This window comes from Patella vulgata, chromosome 7 (assembly GCF_932274485.2).
Source record: "Patella vulgata chromosome 7, xgPatVulg1.2, whole genome shotgun sequence".
NCBI lineage: Eukaryota > Metazoa > Mollusca > Gastropoda > Patellidae > Patella > Patella vulgata.
The window spans coordinates 4,759,363-4,778,114 of record NC_065885.2 but is presented as its reverse complement, the minus strand read 5'-3'; the positions used below and the strand labels follow the sequence as shown (position 1 = coordinate 4,778,114).

The 18,752-nt window shown below is 37.5% G+C and overlaps 1 protein-coding gene across 1 annotated transcript; it reads left to right on the top strand.

Annotated features, from left to right (window-relative positions):
• The first annotated feature begins 14,751 nt into the window (after nucleotides 1-14,751).
• Nucleotides 14,752-16,084, top strand: LOC130013554 (phospholipase A2 inhibitor-like). Its single transcript, XM_056102215.1, has 2 exons — nucleotides 14,752-15,880; nucleotides 16,074-16,084. Exons 1-2 carry the CDS (start codon nucleotides 14,752-14,754, stop codon nucleotides 16,082-16,084), a joined length of 1,140 nt encoding a protein of 379 aa, XP_055958190.1.
• The last annotated feature ends 2,668 nt before the right edge of the window (nucleotides 16,085-18,752 follow it).

Genomic DNA, 18,752 nt, shown 5'->3' with positions numbered 1-18,752 from the left:
CATTTTTTATTTGCTTATTTACCTTTTTATATAAGGCGCCTGTCCAACCTCGTGGGTTTTCTCCGGGTCCTCCCGTTTCCTCCCACTGCTAAAGACCCCTACGCGCAAGCGAATTATTAAAAAATAAAATTGAACCATGTGTTAGTCCCGAAATGACCTAGTTTGTGTCGAGTAGACGTTAAACCCCATCTCTCTCTCTCTCTCTCTTTTATATAAGGATCAACCATTTTCGCCATGTATCAAAGTTCTCACTTGATCAGAATAAAAGTTGTCGAGCCCCAATAATCAAATTGCTCATCATCGAAGTTAGTCAAGGTATTGGTGTGATGATAAACGTCAGGTTTCACCATTCTCACTCAATTAAAATGAAAGCTGTCGAACTCTAAAGGCTCGACCAATCTATTGGTTAGTTACTCTGCTTAATCGGAGTCGTAAATGCTCATTATGGATTACTTACTCCTGGTTTTGATGTAATTAAACATCAGGTGCGAAGAGAAATGGGGTTTAACATCCACTCGACACAAACTAGATTATTACGGGACTACGTATGGTTCAATTTATTTCAATAATTCGCTTGCGCGTAGGGTTCATTAGCAGTTGGAGGAAACCGGAGGACCCGGAGAAAACCCACAAGGTTGAACAGGCGACCCTACTCCTTGTCATGTACAACCAGGGAATCGAAAACCATGCCAGTTCACTCAATGACAGACCTTATGATACAAGGCACATACACACACGGCCCCTGTATATGTACTGGCAATACAAGTTTTATTGTTCGTCTGACAAATTACCACACACTTATGATTTTTTTGCCTCGTTGACTTTTATCTTTTCAAAATAAGAATATTCTTATAATTGTAATCACATGATTTCTGTATGTACAGGTAAGCCTCTGTGGATGATTATTTTGCCCCATTTGCTTTTAGTCAGTGATGCAGGACGGAGGGCCGGACAAGGACAGCAGTCTAGTCATTCAGATGGGACAAAAAACTGATGTCCCATGTACACGTTGACGTGCAAGTAAAAGATCCCTTGGCAATTGGAATTCGATAAAAGAGTAGGCTGTAGTGCCGCACACGCTAACCAGTCTGCTATCCACCCCCCCCCCCCCCGATTCAACAGCATGTTTCATCCCTCTGTCCCAAAGTATAGACCAACCAAATTGCATATCTCTGCTTAGACCAAGCAGAAGTTGCTCATAATCGAACACAATCGAGGCACATTTGACCAATTACCCCAAATTGGGACCTGGAACTCACCAACTTCCAGGTAATATGGCGGTTTGGTGGCTATTTTCAGGTATATATGAATGAATATATAGACCTGGGTAAAGTTATCCATATCTTGCAATGAATTCATATTCTGTAAGTTAGAGCCTCCCAAATTGGGCCCTGCATTTTCTACAACCGGAACTGACTGGACGTATGTTTTATTCTCCATCTGAACGAGTAAACCACACTTTCCTTGTTAGAAGGTAGAACAAAAGAACAAAAATATCAACAAATAAGAATCATATCCATAAAGAAAATTTCTTTATTCATTCTTGAACACTTTTTATGTTTGAAATGGTCTGTAGTTTCTAGTCTGGAGGTTACGGGTTTGCTCTCGGTGTTGGCCGAGAAAGTTCATCTGGATTTTCCGGCGTGGTTTCCCCTTGTAAGTGGTGCAGTAAGCCTACAGAGGGCTCGACTTGGACAACTATCGAGTCATTTGGATGGGACGAAAAACCAAGGCCTCATGTACACATTGCCCAGCCGGGGCAGAACATCAGAATGATAAACTCTATTTCATTTCTGTTGTGAGCCGAAATGTTTGAATCTTTTAGTTAAATAACAATAAAATATCATTTTCTGTGTGACATAAAGTCTTATTTTGAAAAACTTGTTATGTTATTCATGGATGGATGTAGTAGGAAACATTTCATCTTATGAGACCTACAAAAGAAAGTACAAGGTTTAAAGATTTATCATCACTTACATAAAGAATATTAAAGAGCCCGAGGGGAGGTCATATTTCAAGAACCTGTGTGTCAAGCCTTTAAGCCTGTCCAGCTTTATTGTACCTAAATTTACATTTTGAGGACAGCTAATTTAAATTTATCCCTAACCCTCTTTCTGATCAAATATATACAAATCGCTTTTATTGAATTTTTAATGCATATCTTTATAAATAGCACTTTGAATTGACAAAATGCCTAGACCCCATTTATTTTAATTAAAGTGGAAATTTTTATTGGGAATTGCTTTGTAATCTTAACAGAAGCTTAGGTAGCTTTTTGAAATCTAAAAGTAATTTTACTATTTAATGAAGTTAATGAAAATGTAAAGTTTCTTTTTCATTTAATTAATTTGGGCTTATTACTATCATCATATATTTTGTATTATATAGTTTTTTTTATAAAAGGCGGGATGTTAGAAAGGCTATTGTTGACTAATCTTCAACCCCTTATCATATTCTAATACAAAAAAAAGTTATAATCGACCGGGTTTTTTTTCTTGTAAAATAATAAAAATGGTACACGACCAAACGGGACTGGCTAAATAAAGAATTAAAACAATGATTGATAAATAATAATGCTGCTAAACATGACTATATGTTGAAGGCCATAGCGAGGTCACTTTAAAATTCATTGTTCTTTAATTATCTTGTTTTGATTTTGAAAAATTATTCCAGGTAAAAAAATATTATTCCAGGTAAAAAATTAAATTTTATAACGCCACGGTACGGTCCATGTCATTATTACACTGTCACTGTTCCAACTGTTAAGGCCTAACGATAAAATGCTTATTATACAAACAAAATATTTACTGAAAACTAATAGTATCGATAAAAAAAATTACTTACGCACTTTCAAATATTTATTTCGGACATAGTTTGTCAGTTTTGCAGTGATAGTTTGGATTTTCTATTATTCCAAAACTCAAAACACTGTCGTACAGATGGCAGCCATATTGGTTTCTTCCCTTAAAGACCACATAAGATTAACAATCTTAATTGAATGTACTTATAGCCAATGGTTACTATACCCATTTTACGGCAGTTCAAACCAATCTGATTAAAATTAATTCAGCTATTGAGGTTTAAGTATCCGAAAGCCCAAAACGGTTTTCAAATTTTCAATTACAACCTTAATCCGGTTGATTGGCTGGTGACGTCACAGGCACTACACATACGATATACATTATCTATACAATACACACCACCAGTTGACAAGTGTGTACGTGTCGGTCCAATTAACATGTTACTGGCATAATCATAATCACCGAATTATCGTCTTGTGTTATTATAGATTAGACATTTGTGATTGGAATATTTTAAGGTGAATTTAAAATGCCGCATCATGCCGTAGATCCATTTAAGGTGCCATTGTTTAAATAGGCTCCGTGACAACTGAAGAAGACCAAAGCAATTAGCGCATTTACCGGTAATTTGGATAACTCCGCAATACTTGATATCCCAAACTATTCTCTATAAGTACATAAATACAAATGGTGCCAGTCAATTGTCGATATATTCATTATTAGCTACATATACACAAAGAACAACTTTTATCGTAACTCCATCTGAAATTCACAGCGAATATGGAATTTTTCGATGACCATGCATAGATCACCCTCATTTCTCAGCCAATCAACGCTGGGAATCTTATTGCCATGTACGGTTCCATGCACTACGGGCGTAGAAACTGGGGTTAAACTTTGGCGCGACAATTGCATGGGATTCATGGACATGAATATCAAATACACTTGATCATACGCAGAGTTCCTGATGCCGTTTGGTGAGTGATTAAACTGTCAATGCAATTTTAAAATACTTATATTATAAAGAAGATAACCTTATCCCTCGAATAATTTATATTCAGATTTCATATCAAGTCAATTAAAGGTTGTTTAAACGCCAGTCAACAAATAATACGAAGCTACTTGATTACAAAAACACCAGTGAGCAATAATTATTGGGTAAATAATAATTATAAACAATTCTTGAGTAAAACTGAATTATTTTATACAATTAATAGGTGTGTGTACGATTCTACCATTAGTTCATTCGTGGGTACAACGCACACGTTCCACCTAGAGTGATGTCTTTGATCTGACCGGCGTAAAAAAGATAATTACCTAATCAGCATTCTTAATCGCACTAACAATCACTGCTAACACGGATATTTAATTTAATTTATGACCCCAAGTCTGTATAACTTTAGTCGGATTGATTAATTGATGACAGATATTAACGCCACTACTTGCCATAATACACAAAGATAGTTAGATGACCCCTGTCTGTTATTCCATTTAGATGGTTACCAACAAAATGTATTTGTACGGTTAATTCTGACGTATATTGAGATATTTTTTCGTATTTCATTTTTACGGTCTATTTCAGAGTAATGAAGTCAAATCCGCGGTACGATGATAACGGATCGTCATTTACAAATCGCTTTTCAATCATGTTTGACTTTTATGATACATTTCGCATGACCACATCTTTTTACCCCTGTACTCTTTTACTCGGGGAAATTAACCACAATACTCTTTTGACGAATATGTATCTTGAATCGATTGGACTGCTGTCGTGAGAAACGAGAGCGACCGTACATTATGAAACAAATTCTAAATTGGATCTTAAATTAAAATGAATTACAAAACAAATTATTCCGTAGTCAATTGTTTTATTTAATTAGGGGGATTAAGGAATCAGTCAGGCGTTAATGAATACACAGGCCGGCTGTATATAGGTAATTAAGGAATAAACATTCTGAATATGCATTCGGTCACTGTGACGTCACTGGCGTCTGAGGGGATTAAGAGTGTTTTCGATAATTGGCAAAGTCGTTTTTACGGGAGGTCTATTTTTACGACTTTGAGTGAAGATAACTCAATTAATTTCAATCAGATTGGTGTGAACTTGCCGTAAAGTTGATATAGTAACCATTGCCTACACGTATCGTAAAGTTCCCAAGGCCATCTTATGTGCACTTTAACGGAAGTCACAGCGTCTGTACCACGCGATTCTGGCGAATAGGCGGTTTATCTATATATGAAGTCAATGATGTGCATGGTTAATTGTTTACTTCCGTTTCTGTAAAACTAGATATTAATATGATATAGCTTCTTCCTCCCTTTTCTATCATATTTATAAATTTAGCTACCAAATATATGTTTCAGTACTTTATATTATACACCCAAATTTCAGTATGTGCGTATCATGTTGTCACCCTGTCCGTACGTCAGTAAACAATTGGGTTGTTGCTACAGTTTTTGATGTATTCGTTTCAAGTTTGGTGTGAAGCATCGTGAGGATGGGAGGACACACTTCACGAATATTAAACATTCTGCAACCTTTCGTACCAGAGCTATGCCCCCGTTTCCGAAAACCTTGTGAAGGCGATAAAGACTACAGTTTCTTACGGGTTCTTTTCAAATTTGGTTTGAAGCATTGTGGTCATGAGATATTCACTGTTTCACGACTTTCCGTACGAAGTTACCCCGGCCCCCACCCCTACTTTGTCGAAAACCTTGTGAACACAATATGGGGTTGGTTTTTTTTAGGATGTTTCTAAATTTTTGTGGGAGGTGTTGGGGTTATGAGAGCATGAACCCTATCGATATACAAAATTCCGCGTCTTTCTCCCTGGAGACCCCCCCCCCCCCTTTGCCACAAGCCTCGTGTAAGCGATAGAGGCTACTGTTTTTAACGGATTTGTTTTTTGAAATAGGTTTCTTTCTGTGTCTGTTTGATGCCTATAGGCCGCAATACTTAATGGATCGTCCTTAAACATAGCATACCTATTGCCTAAGGATGACCACTATTGGTGCATGCCCGACCCCCAGAGACAGAGCCAAGCTCAATATTTGTGTGTGTGTTTCTTCCACAGGTTGCAATGATTAACGGATCGTCTTACTACTACTACTTGTTAGTTGTGTTTTACGTCCGCTTCCACCGAGGTGATATCGCAGACAATTACATGTTATGTGTTCAAGGTGCATTAATTTACAATGTGGTTAGTGAGAAATATTAGGATGGTTAGGTTTTCATATATATGTACACAGGACAATAAACAACAGTAGGATAACATGTGCAAAGGACGAAACAGGTGTTAGTAGACATTTACAAGCATGCGATTTGACGCAACAGACATCGTCTTAAAACTTTCCATGCTTATTACTTATTACCCAAACGATGATCCCTATTGTTTTTGATGCATGTCCAACCCCCAGGGACAGAGCAACGCCCATTTCTTCTTTATGTGTCACCTTACAGGCCGCAATTTGTTTTGGGTCGTCTTGTAACTATTTATTCCTTATATCCTAGAAACGCCAACTATTGATATTGGTACATGCCCAGCCGCCAAGGGGGATGTCACGCACAGGTTTTGGTAATTTTCCGGAGGTCGCACGTATAAACAGATTTTATTGAAATTCGACATGATAAATCTTTTCAATAACAGGGTTGTACCTATTGGTCCGTGTCTAAACCCCAGGGGTAGAGCCACGCACAATATTTGTGTTTAGGAATGGATCATCTTAGAACTTGGGATACTTATTCCTTCTACCCCAATGATAGCAACTATTGATTTTGATGCATCCCCCGACTCCCATGGGGGGGTTCCACACCCACTTTTTTTTTGTCTGTAAATGATCTACAGTTTGCAACGGTGTATTTGATTCTCCAAAAAGTACGAACGATGAACGCCGAAAAATAGGGATAAAGTGATTTGATGACCGGGATTCATTTATTTCACGCATATTTTTTTATTCAGCTGTAAAAGATTAGAACTACTGGAAAATTAACAACAAAACGAAACGTCTATTTTAAAGGCCATTTTAAGCCATGTCTTCTATAGCGTATAATGGGGTAATGCCGGCCATTTTAAGACATGTCTTCTATTCACTTAATTCATTAAATAGGGTAAAATGGGGTAATGTCAGCCATTTTAAGCCATGCCATCTGTTCACTTAATTCATTAAATAGGGTATAATGGGTAATGTCAGCCATTTTAAGTCATGTCTTCTATTCACTTAATTCATTAAATCGGGTATAATGGGGTAATGTCAGCCATTTTAAGACATGTCTTCTCTTCACTTAATTCATTAAATAGGGTAAAATGGGGTAATGTCAGCCATTTTAAGACATGTCTTCTATTCACTTAATTCATTAAATATTCGTTTGATTTCTTGTATGAAAATAACAATCGTTTTGTTATACGCCCAATTTGAAATGTGGTCTTATATTGTCGCTTCCGTCCGTCGGTTGATTTTCAGCAATTTCCGATAGTTACTACCATAGTTATGACCCTTGATCTCTTTGAACTATCTTGTTGACACTCTGGAAGCTAACGTTAATATCCAATTGACTTTAATTTATATACAGTGTTTTTAGGTCATGAGACACAGAAGCCTGTTGGTTTTCAACGATTTCCCAAAATTACTGCCAGACTTGTCGCCCTTGATTGCTTTGAAATATCTTGAGATATAACCGTTGTTCGGTCTTCACTCCAGACCTGCGTGGCCATGGATTCCTTACTCGATGACATTCATTCCAATCATGTAGCCAAAGTTTTACGCTCTGGGTTCACTCAGCGCGCTTCTGGTAGTTATGAGAGACGGAGAGAGAGAGAGAGAGTGATGGGTTTAACGTCCACTCTACACAACTGGTTTAATTTTATGTCAATGATTCGCTTGCGCGTAGGGGTCTTTAGCAGTGGTAGGAAACCGGAGGACCTGTAGTAAACCCACGAGGATGGACAGGCGACCCTACTCCTTGTCACGTACAGCCGGATATTTTCGAAACCACGCCAGTTGACTCAATGACAGGCCGAGAGAAGATATACCCCATCTACAACCCAGAAACCACCAACTACATCTCGTACTTGTCCAATTTGCAAACAAACTGGTCGACTGAAGTAAAACCATTATCTGAGTACTTGCCCGTACTTACCTCCCGCCGACCAATGCCCGACAAACTCTTTGTGAAGACGAATACTTTAGATGATTCACCCTCGTGTGTCGTGTCAGCACTAAGCAATCACCCAACATTAAAGCATTCTACAGCTACCATCCCCTCCAACTAATATTAGACTCTGGAGCTGAAACCAACATGATAAAGGCGTCTACAGCACACCACATCGTAGCAAACATTGACAAGAGCTCTCAACAATTTCTCTAAGCTGATGGAAAAACAACACTCATATCACGTTGTCGCGTAATCACCACAACCGTCGTCTTGACGCCTTAGTTGTATAGAATCTTGATGTAGAAGTTCTGGCTGGTAACCCCATTGATGGTTTTATTGAACGTGTATGGGCCCCTTTACTAACAGCGTTTGAACAAAGTGTTTTACGTATGTTTAGCCTCATATTCCTGAAGCAATGGTCAAGAAATCCCTCTCTGTCCATTATTAGATTGGCTTCTGATACTTGAGCTTTTGAGGGAGTGTTTGTATTTTTCCCGTTCAATTAAATCTATCCCAAGTACAGCAACATGACAGCCCTTCGTTTAATCTGGGGTCTTCCCTAAAACTTTGGACAGTGATATAAGGTATTAAAACGGTTTAAAGGACAATATTGGTGTCAGTCATTAAAAAATATGTGATAGAACTGGTTAAATACATCCCAAATATAACTTTAACACAGAGATCATTGCTACGGGAGATGTGTAACAAGCACGTGAAGAAACGGGAAGTGACGACAACCATGACAAACACGAGTTATCCTACTATATATAGGGTGACCCATGCACCTACAGAAATACAGTCAACCGCTGATAGTTCGAGACTACCACTGAAGCGTGCACATTCGCCGTGTCGAGGCCAACTTTCTGACAGTATGATACTATAAATAGCCATGGCACGTGCAATTCTCTACAAATCTATCAACTATTACAGCCGTAAAAAATTTATTGTTGACGATTTTGAATAGCAGTAAAATTAAGCTTCTTGGTTATTACAGCAGATTTAGAAATTACGTTCGTTTCATTTTTTAAATCGCTTTATCATTAACTGTACCGTTAAGAGTGGCATCTTTTGGTTTAGTACAAATAATATCTCTGAAACACTCGGGTTAGACAGGAACATGATACTAGCAGTAGTTTCATTTTACTTTTAAAAGCTTCTTAAAACAATTGTTTAGCTAGCTAACGTGCTCATTTCTAAATTCAATTTCTTGTTCTAGCTTTCTGTTATGTTTCGTAAAAAAGTAGTCTGTCAATCAGCCCTAGAATGGTCGATAGACTGGTTAAGCGAGACTAATTTCAAAACAAGGGCACATAACCTATCTTTTACTCAAAAGTGTCTGGATGTTATGGACGACACATGGAACCAGTTTTCAGTCTATTATTTATAGATGATTAATGGTCATAGCTTATTAAGTACAACATGATCGTTTATTTAGTGACTACCGGGACAACATCTTGGCAGTCCATGTTGTGCCGTTCGCACGACGTCATGGCCGCCGTTTCATCTTCCAGGATGACAACGCAAGATGTCACAGGGCCAGGATCGTTACAGGTTACCTCCAACAACAGAACATCACCACATTACCTTGGCCAGCACTGAGTCCCGACCTCTCCCCCATCGAGCATGTCTGGGACATGCTTTGACAGAGGTTACGTCAACGTCAACAACGTCCTGCCAATGTCCAAGAACTTGCTGCTGCGTTGCAATAGGAATGGGACAATCTGGACCAAAATGACCTTAGACGTCTCATTAGGAGTAGGCCACGTCGGATCAATGCTTGTTTGGCAAACAGAGGAGGATTTACCCGTTACTGACTTGGTTGTGATGCTGTGGTAACTTTGCTGTTTGACCCCGGGTATCATTTTACCCTTATAATGGTCAGTCTGTGCCTTACTTAGTCTAACGATCATTTGGAATAAATCGATGAATGTGAACTTCATTTCATTTGGTCATTTGTTTCTTCGTCAGTTTCATTCGGTGACTTTAATAACACTTAAAAATCAAATATCCCCTACTTTTTTTGAATAGTATATGAGCCGAATTGTTCATCTGGACATTTCAGATAACAATTTAACAAATATTTCATCAGAGTTTGCCAGTTCTGCTCACAAACTGAAGTATTTGAATCTTGCCAACAGGATCAACCAGAAGCTGATAGAATGGTCATTAATTGTCAGAATGCTGGACTTGAAGAAATGCCAAAACGTCTACCATTTCATGAGAAATTATTTCTCAGAACAATTCCATTGGCAATTTACCAGAACTTCCTTATATGAGCCGAATTGTTCATCTGGACATTTCAGATAACAATTTAACAAATATTTCATCAGAGTTTGCCAGTTCTGCTCACAAACTGAAGTATTTGAATCTTGCCAACAACAGGCTGAAATATCTTCCAGAAACTATCCAGAACTTAACATTAACAGAGATTGATCTTTCTAATAACATGTTTATTTGTTCATGTGATAGTTTGTGGTTAAATAGTTGGTTTGAAACAAAACCTAACATTAAAAACAGATCTAATATAACTTGTTCTGCAGCTAATGGCGATCAGAGAATAACTATTGATAATTTACAACTAGATGAATTTAACTGTCGAGTTTCTAACTCTGTAACTATAAGTATTGTGTTGGGTATATTTGGTTTTCTGGCCATTCTATTACTTATTGGCATTATTTACTTCCGGTTCGAGATAATGGCGTCATATCACATTTATAGTTTACCCAAGATGAAACTGAAATGGACGCAGGAGATTCACGAGGACGAGCATAAACAACATGATATATTTGTACTGGTAAATGATGAACATGCTCCCGATAGATTGTGGGTTATAGAAAATCGTGATGATATAATAGGGGAGGTAACTGCCGATGCTAATATTGCCAATATACATAACAGTCGTACCGTTCTAGCCGTTATTTCAAAATCCCTTTTAGTTGATCCGTTGAAAAGGTTTGAATTAAATGAATCCTATTGTCATAAAATTAAACAAGGGAATGGTCAGTTAGTTCTGATTAAACGGGAGGAAATTAACCCAGCACTTGTTAACAACGGACATATTAATGCTGATGATGTCGACCTTACTGAGAAAATCTCCCCACAGATTGATAGGCTGCAGACCTAACCCAAGATTATGTCATATAGAGTCATGTTTTTATTTATTTTTAACTTCATGTTATTATATAGATTATTTGCCTGAGACTGTAGTCTGCACTAACCCAGGATTGTGTCATATAATATCATGTTTGTTTATATAATTTTGAAATTCATCTTAGTTAGATTATATTGAGGTGACTCAATAATACCAAAAGATCACCTGAACATAGACCATCTGTCACAAGAGACAGTCAATAACAAAAACAATACTTTTCTCTTAATTTTTACCAGGTACCAGGACAGTCAATATTATTACCTGTACCAGGTGTTTAAGGGTTAATTGTATTATATCTTAAATCATACTCAACTTTGGCTGTCTATAGTTGGCTCCTCTTGAGAATAGACACTAAGCTAATTGACAGACATTTTCTGTCCGAAATCGACGAATTATTTCGAGAATTTTGGGAAATATATATTGAAAATGTTTAATTAGTGTTTTTTGTATAACAGATATAATCCGGAATAGAACTGCATTACAAAACAGTATCCTAATTGTTGAATATGGCGGCCATTTAGGACAGAGATGATCTAATCTGGAAGTATAAAGTAGATAGAACACTGTGTGTAGAATGATCTTTAATAAATTGTAAAATACATAAAGTCAAACGTTTTAGTAAACTTACTATTATCATTGTTTGTTGATTGCTTTTTTAATTGTTGGGTTTATTTTTTGCAAATGTAGGCCTATATTTCTAATATCTTGTACACCATCAAACGTAATATACTTTGTGAATTATCATTATAATTTGATGCATTTTAAATGTAAAAGCTTTTTTTTTGTGTGTGTGAACAATATTTTATTTCAAATGGATGAAAACGGATCAGGGAACAAGCTGGTCTAAAGCTATTTTAGAATCCTTGCCGACTATTTTTCAACGTGACTCTTCTCTTTGTTTGCCACATTGACAATAAAATAAGTCAACATTTTTTTCAAGTAGAATTTTGCAATTAAAAACATACACTGAACAGGCATTACGAGACTCGAACATGCGCAGACCGCATGTTAATTTAATCGCTAAATTTTACTTGAAAATATTTTGAATTATTAACAATCTGTGTCAGATATGGTAAGAAATAATTCATTTTACGAAAATAAAGAATCACGATGAAAAATAGAAGGCAAGGGTTCCAAAATGACCTGAGAACAGAATTTTACCGTATTTTCATATCGCAGCTAAATAGGAACGGTCAGAGTCAGCTCCTAAAGGAACTAGTGTCAACCCAATTCCATTCTTCGCAGACAAAATAAGTGTAACGCTTTCGCTGCATGATACGTCCACATTCCTGCTTTGATTGAAGGGATAAGAACTGTCAGCTGACAACTTCCGATAAGAGCCAGTTCGTAAAGGAACGTCCACATGATACGTCTACATTCCTGCTTTGGTTGATATGATACTTTTTAAAATGACGAGAATGAAATATTAAATGGCTGCAATGACAAAATATTAGTATAAACACGGGTGTGTAACAGCCCCTGGGAGTCGGGCGTGCCCAAAATCAATAGCCCCCGTCTTTAGAGTATAATGAATACATTTGCCTATTTTCAGGATGATCTAATGGGCGTGGTAACCGTAGTTGTACCCCAGGAGTGTGGGCATGCACCAAACGTTCCAAGATGATCCATTCATAATTGCGGCCTGTAGACGATAAACACAAAAATTGGGCTTGGCTGGGGATTGGACATGCGCTAATATGAAAAAGTACAGTCCGGTTATTGGAACAAGTGGTCATGCCGAATTGGATCAAAATCTGTTAATTCGTGCGAACTATAGAGTATTTTAACAACAAAGTAGGCGTGACATCGCCCATGGAGAATGGACATGCACCAAAACCAACAGTTGTCGTCCTTAGGGGATAAGGAATAAATATGCCATTAAGACCCACCGCTTGTAAGTGACACAAAAAGCAGAAATGGGCGTAGCTCTGTACTGGAGGGGGCGGGACCACCAAACACTACAGGGGCCATCCTTAGGGTAGAAGGAATAAGTACGCAATGTTTCAAGATGACCCGTTAAGAACACTAAGAACAGGGCCATAACTAGCTCAAAACAATGGGGGGGGGGGGGTCTTCTCAGGGGTGCTGTAAAACTAACGGACAATATATATCTATGGTCGACAAATTAATCAACCTCCCCCCCCTGCGCCGCCCCTCCCCTAGTTACGGGCCTGTAGCAGACAGAGACACACATGCACCCAAAACTTTGGTGTGGATCTGTCCCTGGGGCTTGGGCATGCATTAAAACAATCTGTCGAAAACTGTAGCACCTATCGCGTTCACAAGGCTTTTGAAAAGGGCCTGTAACCCGGGTTCGAATAGTCGCAGACTGTTGAAATGAAATGAAATGGGGTTTAACGTCCTACTGTTCTGCTCCTAAACTGGGCTAATGAAGACGGGCATACGCCATACAGTGTGCTATGGGGGAAATTTGGCCCGGGCAGCGGCACTACGGCCTACTCCTATCTCGAATTCCAACTGCCAAGTGATATTTCACGTGCACGCCAATGTGTACACGGGACCTCGGTTTTTCGTCCATCGGAACGACTGGACAGCTGTCCTTGTCAGGCCCCCCGTCCTGCATCGCTGACAAGGGGGAACCACGCCGGAAAATCTGGATGAACTTTCTCGGCCAATGCAGGAATCGAACACCCGACCTCCAGGATAGCGAGCCAGCATCTTACCCACTTAAGCACGTGATCCCCCGCAGACTGTTGAATGTTCACGGAGTTTCTCCTGTTATTTCTGCCATCCTATACACCAAATTTAAAACGTATGCTTCAAAAACTGCAGCTTCTAACGCGATCAAAATCCAATTGTTTGAATGGCGGGCGGACACGGTGGCGACATAATACAAACATACTGAAATTTGGGTGTATAATATGAAGTACTGAATCATATATATCTGGTACCTAAATTTATAAATATGATAGAAAAGGAAGAAGCTATATCATATTGATGTCTAGTTTTACAGACACGGAAGATAAGCAATTAACCATTCACATTATCAGAAACAGAATGACAGTTTTTCATTGGGTGATGAGGTTTATCAAACCTGGCATTCGTCCAATACTTCTGCTGCTTGTATATTTAAATCATTGTTTTTAAACTTATGAAATACAATGTGTGAAAAGTTGTCGAATATGGTAGTGTTGTAATAAGCAATCTATAATTTAGTGTAAAATCTCACTCTATTAGATTAAGTTTATTTCACCTCTAGTGGTGTACAATAATTGATATAATTAACAGACAGATAGGGTTGGGAATTTACTATCATTAAATACGAGACGATCTGGAATAAATAACACTGTTACACTGTGTTGATGTAAAACAAGATTATCTTTCACTAACCAGATCCTGAAAGTAAAACTGTCAGATGTTGCTAAGTAGATCCTTAAAGTAAAACTGTTAGATCCTGAAAGTAAAACTGTAAGAAAATTCGTGAAACGAGATGAACTAGAGACATATTTTACAACAACAGTCTTGTGACAATACATAACATTTAAAACAGTTTTGTGAGAGGAAAATATTTAAATTTCAGATAACATTACAAGTTGTAAAACAGGATGTATCGATTCCGATTATTCATCGCAAGAGTTTTTATTTTGTTAATAGTTCAAGACAATAATTTCTTGTTGTTTCTTGTCATGGGACAGTCTCAAGATTTTGTTGTTTGCCCACCAGAATGCCGACCCTTGTCTCGGAGACATGAAGCAGCCAACCTTTGGAAGTTTTGTAACAATTGCTGCAAATATAATTTCCGCGCTTTAAACAGACTCTACGTCAACGAATCTTGTGAAATAAATTCGACCAGCTACTTTTTTGCGAATGTGTCCCATGATTCAAACTTTCAAGTTACACATCGGCATGGCTGTTTGACCTCGATTCCAGTAAATATTTGTAATTTTCCAAGAATACAGTATCTAGATCTTGAAAACAATACAATAACACAATTACCAAAGTTGTCTTGTTTGAGAGAATTAGTGGTTTTAGATTTAAGAAACAACCAAATTCAAGTTTTAAAAGCTGGAATCTTTGATGGTTTGAACAAATTACGCGTCATTGACTTATCCAGAAATAGAATTCATACAATAGAGATGGGCGTCTTTCATAATCGATTAAAGAAAATAAAAAAAGTCAACTTGGTTCATAATAATTTGACAGAGGTTGACGTAGTTTGGGCTTTGGGCATAACACATACCTTCTGTTACTTTAGCGTGAGTTATAACAAAATTACAAAACTTACCAACAAATCTAACTTCACAATGGATCCGAGCAAAAGGTATGGGCCTGGTAAAATATATTTGAACAACAACAACCTGAAGATTTTGGACACACAAATGTTAGATGCCATAGGAAATCCCTTGACATCACTGATGAGCAATTTCCTGTATTGGTCAATATACATGGGGGGTAACCCATGGCATTGTGATTGTCGAATACACACAATAGCAGCTTTGTATTCATTTACAGCTATAGAAACATTGTGGGCTGCCCTAAATGGGGTACAGACCGATCTTATCTGTAAGACTCCGCCCAATTTAAAGGATCAGCGCGGTTTGGTACATCAACATTTATCTGATTTTGTATGCAACATCACCGATTCCTGTCCATCCGGATGTTTATGTCAGGATCAACCAGAAGCTGATAGAATGGTCATTAATTGTCAGAATGCTGGACTTGAAGAAATGCCAAAACGTTTACCATTTCATGAGAAATTATTTCTGAACTTTCAGAACAATTCCATTGACATCTTACCAGAACTTCCTTATATGGGCAGAGTCGTTCATCTGGACATTTCAGATAACAATGTAACAAATATTTCATCAGAGTTTGCTAGTTCTGCTGATAAATTGAAGTATTTGAATCTTGCCAACAACAGGCTGAAATATCTTCCAGAAACTATCCAGAACTTACCATTAACAGAGATTGATCTTTCTAATAACATGTTAATTTGTTCATGTGATAGTTTGTGGTTAAATAGTTGGTTTGAATCAAAACCTAACATTAAAAACAGATCTAATATAACTTGTTCTACAGCTAATGGCGATGGGAGAATAACTATTGTTAATTCACAACTAGATGAATTTAACTGTCGAGTTTCTAACTCTGTAACTATAAGTATTGTGTTGGGTATATTTGGTTTTCTGGCCATTCTATTACTTATTGGCATTATTTACTTCCGGTTCGAGATAATGGCGTCATATCATATTTATATTGTACCCAAGATGAAACGGAAATGGACGCAGGAAATTCACGAGGATGAGCAGAACCAACATGATATATTTGTACTGGTAAATGATGAACATGCTCCCGATAGATTGTGGGTTATAGCGAATCTTATTCCATATTTTGATCGAAATTTGATAAAATCTTACATTTCATTCCGTGATGGTATAATAGGGGAGGTAACTGCCCATGCTAATATTACCAATATACATAACAGTCGTACCGTTCTAGCCGTTATTTCAAAATCCCTTTTAGATGATCCTTTAAAAAGGTTTGAATTAAATGAATCCTATTGTCATAAAATTAAACAAGGGAATGGTCAGTTAGTTCTGATTAAACGGGAGGAATTTAACCCAGAACTTGTTAACAACGGACATATTCGGGCTATGTTCCGTTTAAAACAGTTTATTAACGCTGATGATGTCGACCTTACTGAGAAAATCTCCTTACAGATTGATAGGCTACAGAACTAACCCAAGATAATGTCATATAGAGTCATGTTTTTATTTATTTTTAACTTCATATTATTATATAGATTATATGCCTGAGACTGTAGTCTGCACTAACCCAGGATTATGTCATCTAATATCATGTTTGTTTATTTAATTTTTAAATGCATCTTAGATAGATTAACAAACAAATATTTCAGAACTTACCACCAACAGAGATTGATCTTTCTAATAACATGTTAATTTATTCACGCGCTAGTTTGTGGTTAAATGGTTGGTTTGAATCAAAAAGATCACCTGAACATATAACCATATTTTTTAAATTCATCTTTTTGATAAGTTGTAGGCTGTAGCACTACCCCAGGGTTATTTCACATAGAATCATGTTTTTATTTTTAAATTCATCTTGTACAGATTTTATGCATGAGGCTGGAGGTGACTTAATAATATCAAAAGATCACCTGAACATAGATCATCTGTCACAGACACAGCCTCTTAATTTTTATCAGGTACCAGGACAGTCAATATTATTACCTGTGCCAGGTGTTTAAGGGTTAATTGTATCATACTCAACTTAAGCCGTCTACAGTTGACTCCTCTTGAGAATAGACACTTAGCTAATTGACAGACATTTTCTGTCCTAAATCGACGATTTTAATCGAAAACACTAAGTATATTTCGAGAATTTCGGGAAGAATGTATTGAAAAGGTTTAATTAGTGTTTTTGTGTATAACAGATATGAACCGGAGTAGGGCCGAATTCCGAAACAGTATACTAATTGTTGGATATGGCGGCCATTTAATGCAGAGGTCTATTCTCGAAGTGTGAAGTACAAGGATCTCTATGAAGTAGATAGATCACTGTGTGTAGAATGATCTTTAATAAATTGTAAAATACATAAAGTCAAACGTTTTAGTAAACTTACTACTATCATTATCATTTTTTAATTGTTTTGTTTTTTGTTTTTTTGGAAATGTAGGCCTTTATTTCTAATATCTTGTATACTCGTAATGACATCCATCAAACGTTTCAGTACACGTCTTAATTTCATTGTAATATGCATTTTATCTATTAAAGCTATGACGACAATGTGAGAGGTCTGTATGTAGAATAATCTTGATTCAAATGTCTTTCCGACACGAAGCCATTGTGGCTAAGTGAGTCCGTCTGGTGGTCGCGGGTTCGACCCCGGTGTTGGCAGAGAAAATTCATCGGGATATTCCGGCTTGGTTTCCTCTTGTCAGTGGTGCAAGGACTGAGGGCCTGACAAGGACAGCTGTCTAGTCGTTCGGATGGAACGAAAAACCAAGGTCCCGTGTACACATTGGCGTGCACGTAAAAGATCCCTTAGCAGTTGGAATTCCATATAAGAGTAGGTCGTAGTGCCGCTGTCAAGGCAAAATTTCCATCAACAAAGCACACTGTATGGCGTATGCCCGTCTTCATTATCCCAGTTCGGAGCAGAACAGTAGGACGTTAAAATCCATTTCATTTCATTTTGTCAGCGGTGCAGGACGGAAGGCAGGCCTGGTTAGAAAAGTTGTCTAGTCGGTAGGATGGTACGAAAAACCGAGCTCCCGTGTACACATTGGCGTGCACGTAAAAGATCCCTTAGTAGTTGGAATTCCATATATAAGTGTCGGCCGTAGCGCCGCTGTCTGAGTAGGACGTTAAACCCATTTCTTTTCTTGTGAACTTTACACAAAAGCAATTTAGCATATAAGGGAAACAACTTAAATTATTCTTCAAAATAAATCAAATTTCTTCCCAGTCAACTTCATTGTTAAGTCCATAACATTTCTTAGCCACTAACATTTCTATTGAACATTCCAATGATTTTAATCTCTATATCCACACAGAGGCCGATATTGAATTAGTCTCGGTCACCCAGAACCTCCTAGTCTTCAACATACGGAGGGTCTGGGAAGGTTGTCAATATTTGACGTAAAGTCCATTGCCCATGCGTAAC

What these genes read in the sequence shown, in the direction of transcription:
- LOC130013554 (XM_056102215.1), top strand. Translation starts at nt 14,752, where the DNA reads ATGGGACAGTCTCAAGATTTTGTTGTTTGCCCACCAGAATGCCGACCC.